Raw genomic sequence first — 15,464 nt, 5'->3', positions numbered from 1 at the left:
CTTTTTGCTTTTGCATCTTTCTGTGGCGTAGCTCAAAGTTGCAGATATTTTGCGTCCAGTACATGCCTTTTCCCGAACTCTTTATAAGATAGTTAGCAAAATTTTATTTCTTATAATAACCTATGCGCAATCTCTTGGTTTAAGAGGCTGGCGTATTATAGTAGAGAAGAAGTAGGCACACAGACTCCTTATTTATCCTCTGATAAGGCAGTAGGTTATACAAAGTAATATGTGTTGGGAAGTCCATAAAAATCATTTACATACAGCAAGCTACGTCCCAACATAACGCTGCATCTTCATTACAAACATGCTGTACAAGATCTTTAAGATAAACATACACAGGAAGAGGTGGCAGGTTCACAAGCTTAATTATGTAATTGCTCTCAAATTACTTGCGTATAGAATTTCTTGCTTCCTATATAAACAACGCAATGATTCCATCATTTTACGCCGTAAGAATGGTTAAATCCCGTCAAATTTTTAACTATTCCATTGTAATTTATCATTTTCCATATTGTACTCTATTTCTTAACAATATACTATGTAATATTAAAAATGTAACTATAATATAACATACTATAATTTATGCAGAAAACTCGCTCGTAATTTATGTGTGAAGTTTATCAACAAACGTGCGATTTTTAAGGAAGAAACATTTTTGAGAATGTGATTACTCACCTCGAACTACTATCGATATTGAGAATATGTGGAGATGTACCTTTACTCCCACACAGTGCTTCGTGACGTCTTGCGTAGACACAGATGTAGACTCCATCATTTTTACATCTGCCAAACTGACACCACAGATTCTCACGTGTAGCTTTAAGATTATAAGAATTCATAAACATCGACATTTACAAAGCAAGGACAATCATTTGTAGTAGTATTTAGACAGAGTAAATATATTATAACTACCAAACCATTTATCCAACTATTTCGTTCAAGATATGAAATATCCTTCCCATTTACCTAATATACCAGACCAAACTAGGTAGAGAAATGTTAATCCTTTTATCTGAGGCACAAACATTCCGGTTCCAAAACGTTCCGTTCTGTTCGGTACGCAATACAGCGAATAAAGCCCAGAAAACCATTAATGCAGCTACAAAATACGTAAGTTTTGCTGTATTCTATTACTCATTACGTACAAACATTATTATTCTATGATTTGTTTCTGGTTTCTGCTTCGCATAATACGCATATACTTAATTCCACATAAATTTCAATGTAGACAGATTTCTTCAGTGGCTTGCAGGATTTATAATATACTAATTTAATACTCATCATTTTAACTTCGCCGGCATGGACAAGTACCTTAATTTACGCCATTCGACTTAAGTCTTTGTTTTATTTTTGTAATTACATTTTGTAGATAAACATTATAAGGCAGTTCTTGTAATTTGAAAATATTGTCAATAAATTTGTATCTTATATGCGTCATGTTTGTGTTTGATTAAATATATTTATTTTGTACAGTCTATACACAAACGTTTGAAGTTTATTGGTGTTGTAAAAATTATATAATATTAAAACATTTTGTTGTATGAAATATTATATTAGCGATAAAAACCTGAAGACGACGGTATTACCCGTCGAAACATGTCGTTTTAATAAAAAGCGCTAAAAAAATATAATGTAAAATCGTATTTACGATTAAGAGCGCTAATGTAATATTTTATACAACAAAATGTTTTAATATTATATAATTTATACAACACCAATAAACTTCAAACGTTTGTGTATAGACTGTACAAAATAAATATAAATATATTGTCAATAAATGTTTAACTATGCGTTCACTAATATATTCCACAACTCATAAATATATATTTATCTGGATTAAATGAACATCGGTATATATTTAAGTAGTCCATTGTGGCTTTTATCATGTTAAGATATTCAGTTTATATTCTGGGTGTTCTACTAGCAGTCTGAATCGCAAAGTAGTTTAGCTAGGAATCAGACGGGAATCTTGAACGTGTTTCTTAGTCTTATGTCACTTTTTCGCAATGTCCTCGTCCACACAGCGCGATGTATTTGTTTTAAATTCTCTTGAGAGAGAAATTTCGTTCCCGCATGTCTGAATCAGCCGCGCAGTGTCATGTGGGTATTCCCAGTGTGTGCTTGGTATGGTTTACTGATGTGCTACTTCACTGAACCGAGCCCCGCGAGGGATTCAGTGTAGCAGTTCCCAGGACTGTTTTACGACTCACGGCATTGAACGTTATGCCTCGGCCGTCTTGTAATTTTTTGTTATTCCAACGAATTGTGACTATTGTGGTTTAATCTTAGTTTCATTTACAACAGACAGACCTTTATATAAAAACAATGTTAAAAAATCGTGACTTCATTTATTTACTACGCTGACACTAGCTCAGATTATATACGTAGCATTGAATGCTAGGGTGATTAATGAAAGTTTAATTGGAAAAGATATGGAGAAAAGCGGTTGTGGGTTAATACAACATACTATCTCGGCATTTTTAGTGATAACTAGGGAAAATCACGAAAATTCTAAGTAAGATAGCCTGTGTCTGTCCCGAGATTAGAAATCGGTGCCTTCCGCATGCGAAGTGCTATGTTACAACAGGGTATATTTTGTCTTTAAGTTGGGATAAGTTTGAAAATTCTTTCTGGGTTATTTCGCTGTGTAGTCGTGTCGAAGTAGACTAACGTTTTTTGATGAATACTGCATGGAATGGATTCTGTGAAATTTCTTTCTTATAAATGTTTATTTTCGTGTTTTCGTAAGAATTGATTTTATGGAAAATATCTGCTGAATTTCTAAATAAGCGATGTTTCATAGTGTTGAAAACTGAATAATAATCGGTGTGTGTTAATATAATTTGGGGTATATTTCAATTCTTTTGTAAAACATTTTTTTATTCTTACAGGATTTATTTTCATATACATTATAGAACATTATATAGCATAAAAAGAATATTTCTGAGTTATCGTTAAATGATGGAAATGTATGTTGGTTATTCAATAAGCGTAAATTGAGGTGAGCAATTATTTTAAATTGATACCTCATGAAACTTTGCAGACGTTAGAGCGCTCAGAAAGCCTTGTGAGAAAAATTTTGCTGTTAAAATTGTTTAACGTCTATTAGCTGTTCATCTTACAATAACACAGAAATTTAAATTTTATAATATACAACCATGCACGTTCCTTGTATGTTAGCAAATTTAATTTTAATTTCAGCTACAATTATGTGCCGGCAGCTAGAGAAGAATGATTAAATGTAAATGTTATATAAATATTTTTATTAATAAAAAAACAATTTTTTAAAATATTAATATATATGTTAATATTTTACATCAAGATCGTGTTTACATTTTTATGAACATCACTTCATAAATTTGATCTGTTTATGATTATGCCTGTTGGTGGGATACAAAGAAAAAACGTTAGCTGAAATAAAGTGCCATATATAGTATCTCATAATTTCAAAGGGTTTTTAATTTTCTGGCATTGCTCATTTAAGGATGATCATATGCATAATTCACAAATTGACATGTCCTTGACTTTCCTTCGTACCACCTTCGATCATCTCCAAACGAGAGAGTGTACATCATTTTACGACCTGTAAATATCAAACTACTAAGATCATATTTGCCAGAGAACAAAACAATTGTCAAGAACACTTATACTTCTACATCGGACAAGACAATTATAAAACTGATTTAATTTACACTACATGTAACAACACGTAATAAACATTAACATTAAAGTGTTACGTTATACATAAATTGTTTTGGCAACTGCTTTAATTACCCTGTTTTAGTTTACACCAACTAATGTTAGCATAATGTATTTACATAATCTGAATTGTTAATTTGCAGTTGGTTAATTCCACTTAATTATCACTGCTATTTCGATCGTCACTCTTTCTGTTGATCAGCTACACGTAGCTTTGGTCTGAGGCGTCTTCTCAACTTTTTAGAGCAGCATCGGGCCCTTACCTGCAGGACGAAAACAGCTTCGTTACTAAACACATCTTCTGATTTTAACACGATGACACTTTGTTTTACATATCCTCAAGTATGGTAATTTGATTCAACGCATTCGGAAATTTCTACATTATTTTTCAGTATGAGTAATGAATTTTCTTTATAACGAAACCACGTAATTCAACTACTCTGTCTTCAATCGATATTTAATTTAATATATTCATTTTGTTGTTTCATTTATTTTGCTTTCTTCTTTGTGCTTATTTTAATTAGTAAGAATGTTGATTAGTATACCAATAGAAACAAATACTTCCTTTACTTTCATTCATATTTATCTAATTACATGGAACAAATTTCTTCTTGCTTTTATGACTTTTGTTGTGCTAATGAATAAAGAATTCGTTATCATCTTTACAAGATCTCACACAATTGAGCTTTATAATGAGTCGGTTTAATCCATTCAACAGTAACATCACAAATGTTTAAGATTATTGATATTACTATTGTCTCATAAATTAGTTAAACTTAAAAGTGGTCTCTTCCCTACATATTTTCTGGCTCAAATTTCTTTAAGATATTTTATCTCCGTCCATGCTTCTTGTCCTTCCTATTACATAATCTTACTTTAATAATATTTGTTTAAAGGTACAAATTATAATTATGAATCTCTTCGCTGTCCTGTTTCCTACAGCCTTTTGATTCTTCTAATCTCTTAGGTTAAAATTTTTTTCTTCGCACTGCGTTCTCATACGCTTTTAAAACAATAACACCCTTTCATGCGGGAGACCAAGCTTTTCACCCTTAAATGAATTTATAGTTTTTATATTTAAATATTTCGATTGTTAGTGGAAGAGAAAGATAGTTTCTGAAATTAATTTTATCAAACATTTCCTAAATTTATTCTTATTTATAGATGTATTGACTTAGATAAACATATAAAATTATTGCTTATTAATTAAAACATATTTTTGTTTAATGACATTTCCCTTAGGCCTAATCAGTAACTTTTGAGTGAACTACAACTTTTGAAAATCGTGCAGTTAATATTATATTGCGTCATTTATATCATTCTTATACAACTCGCCAGACTTTTGTACGTGTAAGCAAGTGATACTGGATCTAAGATGGTCATTACTTATGTTCGATATTTAATAAATTACAGCAAATTTACATTTCAGTAACCCTTATAACTTGTATTACAGACTTGTGAGTTCGAATTTCGTATCACCCGGAATTCTACTGAGGGTTTCATGGACTTCTTTAAAAATTCCTATAGAATTTCAGAATAGACCATGGCCACTTCCTTCTCTGCATACAGCCATCTCATTTCGATATTCAACATTAAATATGTTGGGACATGACAATTTCGTCATTTATCATATTAAAGAAGCGTCCATGTTATAGTGTATTGGATTTGATACTAAAAGAAAGATTTACTAAATTAACATCTTAAATTATAGTGTCTGTATTAACCATTAGATGTATTAAATTTGTTTGTATGTAAAGCTTTAAATAACTGTTAATTATATATGTAATTAATGTTTTTACGAAATTAATTATAATCAGCAACGAAACAATTTTATCGAAGTTATTTCTAAATTAATTCTTTTACGAATTTTCACTTTAAACTAAACATATGACAGAGTCTAATATAATACAATCTTTTAATAAATTTCCACTTATTTTGTATGCGACAATAGCAATTCGTATGACATCATCCAAAACTCCACTTCAGTAGATATCGTCTTGTTAAATATGGGGTATTTTTTACATAATTATGATAACACTGACTAACACCAGAAATATCATAGTGCATAAAATCACCGCGATCATTTTAGCTTCTTTGGTTAGAGCACCCCAGTAGAATTATTTGTCATTTTAAATTATGTGACGTTTGTTACATCATCTGTCGCTTGTCATTAGTTATTATTTATTTTTAGTTTAACAATTACTAAAATATTTTATCACATAACTGAGGCTTAATTCAAGCCGAACAATCAAGCTCAAATCCTATATAGCATGTCCCACAAGCCGTAGGAAAACTCTGTTAGTCGACAAAATACGAATAAATGTGTTTAGGGAAAAATTGTTACAAATCGTGTGATTATAATAAAAGTGTTGGAATCTTTTATCTACAACTGGCCGTTTAAGCGCCATACTCTATATATTATAAATGGTAAAATATTGTGCCGTGTTGCCACGTTAACATAATAGCGACGGACAGATGTCTTCACAGAGCATGGGGATATCACTGGACAATAGGTCACAGTGAAGGAAAGGAGAGCTACAGGACACAGGAAGCGAAAGTAACGGCTAGCGAACTGCCACGTCAATGTAGCAACACCGCTCGTCCTAGGCAAAAGAATTTAAAACAATATTAATTGCAGTATGATGAATTGTAATAAATTTCCTTCAATATATTTTACTCTATTTCGACAAGTACCAGATTTGCATTGCACTTATGGGGCATCTGTATATCATGATGACTTTAAGCTACACATGTTTTAATAATAAGCTCTAATTTTATTTGCATTATAATAGGAACTATTTAGCACAGTGAATACTTACCTACCTCGTCCTACGGTATGTGAATATAATTAGGGACAGTGTGATCATTATCCAGGTATGGGAATGCGTGGTCTCACTATCTGAAAGAGAAAAACTTTTTTTAATTTCGAAAATGGGATATCATTAACGAAATTCTTAATGGTTATAAGACAGTTGTTTAGTTTCAGAAAAGAAACTTTTCTCTTGTGTTTAGAACAAATTATGTAATTCTAAATAATTTCGAATCACTCTTTCGTGCGAATATTTGGTATTTAGACAACTTGAAGTTATAGGGAAACTTAAAAGCGATCTGCTACCGGAAAAAAATTATAAATTGTCTTATATGTTACTTCCCAGCACACTGAAATATTGTTTTAGTATCGTAAAGTATAATTCTGTTATTACATATACTGTTAACTTGTTCTGTTGTTGAAAATAGTTTAGCGACGCTGTATCAGTAATGGAGTTATGTAGACCGTGAAATAATAGGATTCATTATTGTATGCAATAAAGTGAAAAGGATTGTGTGGTAAGTAAATGTTGATTAAATAAGAAACGCCACTGTGAACTCAGACAGTGTAACGTGCCCAAGAATCTGACTTGACATCTTTTCAATAAAACTTGAATTATTATCATTCGAACTAACCTGTTCATTTGTATAGCTTAGCGCGTGTTTCGAGTTATATTTGAGATTTAAAAAGAAACATTAATTTGTTTACTTCACAGTCAAACCTCTACTAGTGTAGGAGTGTTTCAAGAGAAAAAAAGTATTTGTGGCTTTTAAACCCCTGAAACGCCTGTGGCTTATAAAAAATAATTTTAAAAAATGCTGACTCTGTATCAAATGATCGGGGTGAAACAACACGAAAACAAGATGAAAGAATTTTCTTCAATATTTCTGACAAATGTCCAGGGTATATTGTGTGTGTCTTGTTGTGTCAAGTTGAGCCTGGCGTGCGGTGTTCCATGCAGAGGGTTGCTATGAAATTACTATGCTTATATTATAGAAACGGCTCACGGTACATGAGACATAATACAGTAACACTATAAAATATAAAACATCCATGCAGACAGACTGAGAAAATTGGAGGTAACCTGTGTTTATACTATTGAAAAATTTAATAAAATGATGTACTAAGGTACACATTATTTTGTTCCAACAAACCCATATTTTTGTGCTTGTGCTAGAAATATAAATTTGTTCTTTGTGATTTACCGTATTCATTATTTAATGTCGGTTGATGGCCGAGATAATAAAGTGATCAATAAAGTGAAATAAAATTTCATTACGTACGCGAGATTGAATACAGGTTTTTAATGTCTGTGTTTATACGTGAACTAACAGCATGACACAAAATCCATGTTCAAAATTTTATGGACGATCAGTTGAAATTTCACCTGATCCAATGATATCCGGTAGCAGAATTAGAAAATTCTGCCAGTTGACTGGTGACATAATCTGTTCAGTTGACATCGCCATAGGTAATGTGGTTAGTCGCTCGCTTCTCGCCGCAAAAAGCGGGTTTGTACTTAGGGCAGACTGTGCGGGATATCTGGTGGACAAAGTGGCACTGCGACAGGTTTCTACCAGTGTCCTTTGGTTTAAACTGGCTCCGTTCTCAGTTTTCTGGGGGATTGACAATGGGTCTGTCAGCTGCACAGTTCCACAGAGACATGGTCTCAAAACCGTCATAACAGTCGTCGCTTTACGAAGATTCTCATTACGACATTATTTATACTCATATGAACTTTTATAAGGAACCGCTTGGTTCGTCACCCGAACACGAACTAGCTCACCCGAAGTCTTCCGAAAAGAGCCGAACACGTACTTCAGTGAAACCAGAAGTACAAGTGTTAGTTCGTCTTATGCGGTGCTGCTTTTGTGCGCGTCTTTTAAAATATTTTGCTCTTTTTAACAGTTAAATAGCACAAAAGTCTATTTTAAGTTGCTTGTATGTTTCGTTTCAGACAAGAAAATTGCTGGTTTATAATTTTTGGGGCAATTTTTCAGTCGTACGGGAACCTAACCCTGAATTATAACGTTGTGTTTATGGGAAATGGCGACTCGCTTTAAGAACTCCCTGCAGGAACGTAACTATTAATAAGAACGGGGACTGCATCTCCCCTTCCCCAGAGACAGAGTACGATGTGAATATTCAGAATTTCCCTCCGAAGAAGAAAGCAGTTAGTGGTCAGATGGGATATGAATCAGTCAAATTAAATACCGTTTTATGAGAGACTATTTGTTGTGCTCTTGCATTTCTAACTTGTATACTGTAGGAAAAGGGGAGGCATTCTTTCCGAACCTACAATAAGATCGTTCGGCAACATGGCGGAGAGCGTGTTCTTTGTTGTGGGAAAAGCTTTGTAGTGTCCTGGTTAGATGGACTCTTTAAGTTGTTGCATGTTGGGGTCTTCTGTATCCTGATGCTGTGTAGTGTTGTTTCGTACATAAAGATGGAGACTGTATGTCCTTCTGAATCGTTTATAGACATGAACAAGTCCACGCGGCTTTAATAAGGGTCAAATATATTAATGCTAAGAAACGTTGTGTTTCTTTGTATTTTGGCGAAAATTTTGCAGTCGAGGAAAAATTTTAAAAAGTTTAACGGAAATATATCATATAATAATGTTATTTTACCTTAATATTTAAAATACTTCTGCCTCTGTCTTTCTTTCTTAAAAATTATTTTTTTTTAGTGGAATCTTAATGTTATAGTCCCGCTCAATTTTCGGTCTTCTATTCAGTCATTTTAGAACAGATATCCCCAACGAAATTCTGTATGAATTTCTTCTCTTTCTCGCATCAGCTTTGTATCCAAACTTTCATAAGTTCCGTCATTTCATTAGCCTCACGATATTTGATCGGTACAGATCACTAAGATCCTCATTGGTTGGTTTATTTCCTTCTTCCCACTTCGTGTAAATACTTTCTTGAGTGCTTCTAAACTTGTGGCGTGCCCCTGAGAAATATTTTATGAACAACGAGCAGCCTACATGTGTCATAATATTCATTGTGGTTTCATGCAAACGATGTGAGATGTTCGCAGTGGATTAATTGAAAGTTGAAATGCAGTACTTGAAGAGAATTTTCTTTTTCTGTAATAAATCTGTCAATGCGATATGAATACATTGTAAATTTTTCACCCTAACTTACAAACAGCTAAACCCCAGGTCACAAAACATAGCGTAAGTTAACTTCTTTCTATGTTTTTTCTGTAGGGAGGAGTAATTTTATGAAGATTCCTGTCTACTGGGTTGTTGCGCTGTGTAGTATGCTAGAAGTTTATCGACGTTTTAGAGGTCCTTGCTGCCGAAGACAGCCATCTTCAAACAAGATCTAAACCCATTTATCGAAATAATTAGTCAATTATGCCGATGATAAGCGTCGCATGGTCTGGACTGTGGGTCGAATCCTGCTCGAAACATGCATGAAAGTATTCATCTTTCTGGTTTGTTGTGGTATCCTGTGTTGGTGCTCTTTACAGATTGGGTGTTGGCGAGGTAATTGAGGGAGAGAAGTGGTCCTAAACATTCTACTAACATTTCAGTGTGGCATTAACTTTCACCTGAGTTTTACAACACAGCTGTTCGTTTTATCATACCAGCGCTTAAACACAGTAGTTTGGGCATGCATAGTATTTGCTAGGTGTTGAGTTAATCTGCTTAACCATCTCTTAATCAGTGAAAAGTAAAGGTCTTGTGCCGGGTCGACCCCTCTTCTAAATTGTCCTAAATACTTTCGAAAAGAGGGTTCCGAAACTGCGTATAAGTAAGCGGTCTAGGTTTTCCAAGAACTGTAGAGACCAGGGAAAAATACGTGGAATTATAAATTATTGATCAAGGGTAGTTTCATTTGTTCACGCAAGGGTGCGTCCAGAATTGCCTTGCATCTGTTATATATTATAGTGACACATGTATTTTTCTGTATTACTTCAAGTGAAAAGTAAATGATTTTGTACCTGAGAGAATGCGATCGTAGTCAGAAATTTTTAGACAACTAATTTAAGGCTGAGATGAAACAATTTTAGATTGATTTATTTCAAAATCATTATCACAGCAATCTGAAAGAACTGCGAAATAACTTACCGATATTTGTAGGTCAGTCTGATTGACTTTCTGCTTTCGTAATTCTGTGTGACAATGCGTCATAGCCTTTTCGTTTATTGCGCGGTGCTTCGTGGATAATTCACAGGTTAAGTTTATGTAACAACTGTTCTGTCTTTCTCTGTTCTAACTTTCTGACGTAAACCGTCCGAAATAAAGTTGTAGACAACTTTTGCATTCCCATACACAGAACACCAAGTAATTTTAACCTAAATATTGTAGTTGGAGTATATTTTCAAACTTCGGTTGTCATTTAGAAGACGTTATAATCTACGCTTTTACAATCCACACGGTTATTTGTCCGAATGTGTTCAAATACTAGAGCCCGAGCGAGAAGTGCTGACACTTGCGCAAAGGACTGATTTTGGTCGTATGAGATGGACCCGTCCGAAGCACGTGCTAGAGGGGTGTCAGCTTCAGTTGGTTTGTAGCTCTAGCTGTGTTTAGTTCGGTGCGTCACCGCAGCTAAGGCTGTGCGACCCCCACTACTACTGAACTCCCCTCTCTCGGCTTACACATCGCGCATTTAGGTGCCACCACTACTCGCGCGACCTCTACACACATTCCTTTATATCTCTGTAAGAAACTTACGACATTGCGCATCCACTACTATATACCTTAATTCGGTCTATTTTTCAGTGGAAAACCACGAAGTGACACACATCAGTTCACTTAATAGAAAACATTTTGCAATCGTCTTGATCCTGTTCTAGGATAGCACAAATTTATTTCGAAAAATTAATATTTTAGTAATTAGACCACATTAATTAAAGACGGATAATATTCACGGAGGATGTAACAAGCTTTCGAGAAATGAGAAATGTACACACAATTTCAGTAGGAAACACTAAATGGAAGAAACCATTTGGCAGACATAAAATAATATCAAAAGCATCTTACAAAATAGATTGTGGTATATATTCATCTGACTCGAGATAAGAATCAGTATTGTGCTCTTATGAATATGTTAATATACCTTCGGGTCCCATCAAACACAAAAGGAATTTTTTGACTAGCTAAGCAACTTTCACCTTCTCAAAGAGGAATTTATACCTAAAGTTGGTTTAATAAAATTTAAAAATTAAATTTTTAATATCTTCCGTCGGAAATTAAGTGGTAGTGATTATTGTATAACTAAATTTATTGTTTTTCACTCATTTCTAAATTTTATATATATATTGAGTGATATCATACTTACAGTTTGTCGGTAGAGGAAGCCCTGAAATAAAAAACAGTATTATTAATAACAGATACTGCTTTGTGATTTATGTAAATTTTTCAGTAAAATATGTTATTATAACATATTTAAAACTGGAAGTATGTTTAATATATTGAATTAATTTTATGATAGAAACAGCTGGAAAGCCAATTACAAGCACTCACTAAAATAAGAAACACAGTAAAGTACAATTAAAACGAAAGAATAACTATAAGAAGAGAACAAAGCTGATTAATATCCGTAAGCAAAACACAACCTTTGTTAGAGAGGTCAATGTTCCTACAGACTGCACTGGCAGCAGAAACATCTGGCATAGGCACTGACCTTGAAGTTATGATTTATTTATACGACTCGTTCTTCAGTGCATGAGCACCTGCGGGTCCCAACGTTTCGTTGGTTCTGGTCTATAGACAGTTGGTAGGATTCCTTGGACGAGTGATCGGCCCGTCGCAAGGCCTCTAAGCTAGAATTAATTATAATTTCGAAAGTTTAATTTGTAGAGGAAGTGCCCTCAAAAGTCACATTGTTTTTGTTCAAAATATGTAAATATCTGCGTATGTTATCATAAATATGGGGCATTTACCTGAGTGAAAGGGTCTTCATTGCAATGTTAAAAGTGAATGTACGAAATTCTGTTATTTTCCTTGTAATTAGACGATGACAACACTGTCAATGATGGAATGGTAATTTATTTCCCTTAAAATATTACCAATAATTGATGCATTAAGATGTCGTATTTTTAAATAGTGTTCTAAAAAATAATAAATTAAAAATTAAATTGTAATTACGTGAATTATAAAACAGAAAAAAATGACAAATTTATTCTTCTTTCTGAAATAAAATTTAATTTATTTTATTCAAGCTGTTTTCACATGGAAAACGACATGATTAAATATGCAAGGGAATTAGTGATCGTTGCACGATTTAACAACAATAACATTACATTATATAAAAATGTTATCTGTATTAATTGATATTGATAATTACTACGCATTGTTCTTATTGTATTCCTCTGTGGTTTTTCAGTTCAGTTTGTGTTGCCCAACTCCCTATTCACAATTTCGAAATCGTAGTTTTTGAAAATTCTCATATACTGCATGTGATTTTAGGATGTCATTGTGTCGATTATGAAGATAATCGTCTTCTCCAAACCTGCCACAATAAGAACTTGAAATCTTTCAAGTATTTAAACGTCAAAATAGGGTCTCACTGAACGTTCTTAAGTCGCAATCCGTTTAGTCAATGTGAATTTCTTTTGAAACAAGGTCACCTATCGCATGCGAGTATAATATTAATTTCTGTAAATCCTCAAGGTATCGTCTCATGTAGGGATACAGCATTGCAATCAAGAAGTTCGTTGTAAACCCTCCCGTACCTCGGATGCGCTGTTTAATTTAATCTAGCACGATTCAGAAGACTTCCAAAATGTTGGTTCGTGGAGTTTTTGGGGAGGCAGTACAAGAATTAGCATCAGTACTTCAGTACTTGTGGAAAAAGTCAGTTGGCCATTTTTAGTTCACTTTATCTCAATTATTGTGTTCAGTAAAGATATTTATTATGAATACGAGGTGCGATCGGAAAGTTTCAAGACTGTGTCAATAGAGGGCGAACCGGATGTAGTACGAGCTTCTGCCGCTAGGGGGTGCGGCCTACATTTATAGTGAGTCAGTGTGCCAGCCGGCATCATCGAATTAGCATTTGTTTCTTAGTTACGGGCGTTTTGGTAGTGCATTACACCGACCCTCCTGCGATTTCGGAATGGCGTGTGCATCAAAGTTTGCCAAAGACTCGCCAAAACGGCTACGGAAACCTATGAAATGCTAAAGCAAGCATTTGGGGAGTCCGCAATGGATCGTGCACAAACGTTTGTGTGGCATTCACGTTTTAAAAATGGCCGAACCTTTGTCGATGATGACGAGCGTTCTGGACAACCATCTTCGAGCTCAACGCCCGAAAATGTTACGAAGATTCGGCAGGCCATTTACGAAGATCGACGTCGTACCATCAACGACTTGTGCGACATTGTTGGGATAGGCTATGGGACCTGTCAGCTGATTCTAAAGGAAGAATTCCACATGCGACGCATCCTGTCTGAGGACCAGAAGCAGAATCGACTTCTCGTTTGTCAGGAGCTCAAAGATCTTGCAAGAACCGACCCCAACTTCGTTTCTAAGCTCCGTGTGACTTCTTCCTCTTCCCAAAGATGAAAATTCAGCTAAAGGGAAGGAGATTTGAGACGATAGAAGAGATTCAGGCAGAAACGCAGATGGTGCTTGACAGGCTGACAAAGAAAGATTTCCAGGGATGCTTCCAGGCTTGGCAGCGGCGCTGGGATCGTTGTGTTCACTCCCAGGGAAACTACTTCGAGGGTGATGGATGAATTTAATACCTGAGATAAGTGTACGGGTTTTTATAGGCGCAGTCTAGAAACTTTCCGATCGCACCTCGTACAAACAGTTTTAGAGATGAAACGATACAACTGTGAAATGAGAGTTGAACTAAGTAATTTGTTTTTAAGCAAAGATTGAATTACATGAGTAATGAATATAAACACCGTGAAGGTGATATGAAAGATACTTTTCAGACGTAAACATACAAATACATCGATGTCCTTTGAAGAACAACGTTGCGCATGAGACCATAGAGACTGCGGAATTACGTTACGCTTATCCTGCCTAAGTGAAAAGTGTTGCAGTTGTGTTAAATAAACTGAGAATTGGAAATTAGGATAAAAGTACAGAATAGTGTTTTAAATTAAAACTGCGTACTTCACTTGTCCTTTTGTCGGAAAATCCGGTCTTTCGGCTTTCATTACGTCGCCACCTATTTCCCGCTGATCCCTTGTGTAAACCTTGAGGAAAACCTAATTCAGCGAATTAGTCAGACATTAAAACGACTTTCAATAACCCAGCTGTAGTAGAAATAACATTGTTTAGCGTTGTGGTCGACTGTAATTTGATGGTTTCAGGGCCGACACGACAATTGTATTTGACCCTGAAGATCGACTATCGTGACTGTGATTTTCGTAGTTTTCTCAGTCTCTCCAAGCAAATTCTGGGTTGGTACCTTAAATTAAACCACGACCGCTTCCCTGTACACAATCTTCCAGTTCATTATTTATCAAATCAACCTATCATTGCACGCTTTATATTCGTTAAATAAATCACAAATTAATAAATATCGGTAAATATTATCGTAATAATATGTATTGATGTTTGAAAGGAGGTAGTCGTTAGACGAATAAATGTGAGGGTACCAAAATGTAACTTTATGAGAGGTAGAATGGTCTGAATGGAAGAATTTTTGAGTTCGAGTTTCGTAGGAAACATGCTCCATTACCATCGTTCAAGCAGTTACTCAGAATATTTCGTTGGTTGACACACCTCAGCAGGTTTTATATTTAAGGATAGGATATCATTAGTAATAACTGTGCACTCTACCGATGTTTTCGTAACAGACAGTAGATTACCTGCTGAAGCGATGGAGTCGGACAGACGGAGTGGCAGTTGGAAAGGCAACTCTCACGTTAACTGTCGCTTGACTCTGTCTCATTCCAATGGCGGGCTTTGATGTTAGAGTGTTAAACCTTCAGGTTCTAATGCCACAGAGGTAGAGTTAGATAGAGGAACCTAACACAA

General features: G+C 34.7%; 1 protein-coding gene and 1 long non-coding RNA gene across 10 annotated transcripts in view; one reads left to right on the top strand and one right to left on the bottom strand.

Moving 5' to 3' along the window:
• LOC110828739 (uncharacterized) overlaps positions 1-15,464 on the top strand; it is a 573,656-nt gene that overhangs the window by 423,406 nt on the left and 134,786 nt on the right. The window lies entirely within an intron of this gene.
• The window catches only part of LOC110828738 (uncharacterized), a 104,983-nt gene continuing 92,381 nt past the window's right edge, over positions 2,863-15,464 (bottom strand). The window contains exons 5-7 of one of the 4 annotated variants that reach the window (XM_022061723.2): positions 11,806-11,826; positions 6,522-6,601; positions 2,863-3,965 (exon numbers count right to left, since the gene is read on the bottom strand). In XM_022061723.2, coding sequence (XP_021917415.1) covers positions 6,522-6,601; positions 11,806-11,826 — 101 coding nt within the window. In that variant the 3' untranslated portion in view covers positions 2,863-3,965. The remainder of the gene's footprint in view (positions 3,966-6,521; positions 6,602-11,805; positions 11,827-15,464) is intronic. The other 3 variants (XM_022061724.2, XM_022061725.2, XM_022061726.2) reach the window with 3 other exon arrangements.

This window comes from Zootermopsis nevadensis, unplaced genomic scaffold (assembly GCF_977971745.1).
Source record: "Zootermopsis nevadensis isolate Lab colony 2312 unplaced genomic scaffold, Znev_1.0 Znev_ptg000029l, whole genome shotgun sequence".
In the NCBI taxonomy this organism is placed as follows: Eukaryota; Metazoa; Arthropoda; class Insecta; order Blattodea; family Termopsidae; genus Zootermopsis; species Zootermopsis nevadensis.
This window is presented reverse-complemented; position numbering and strand designations above follow the sequence as displayed.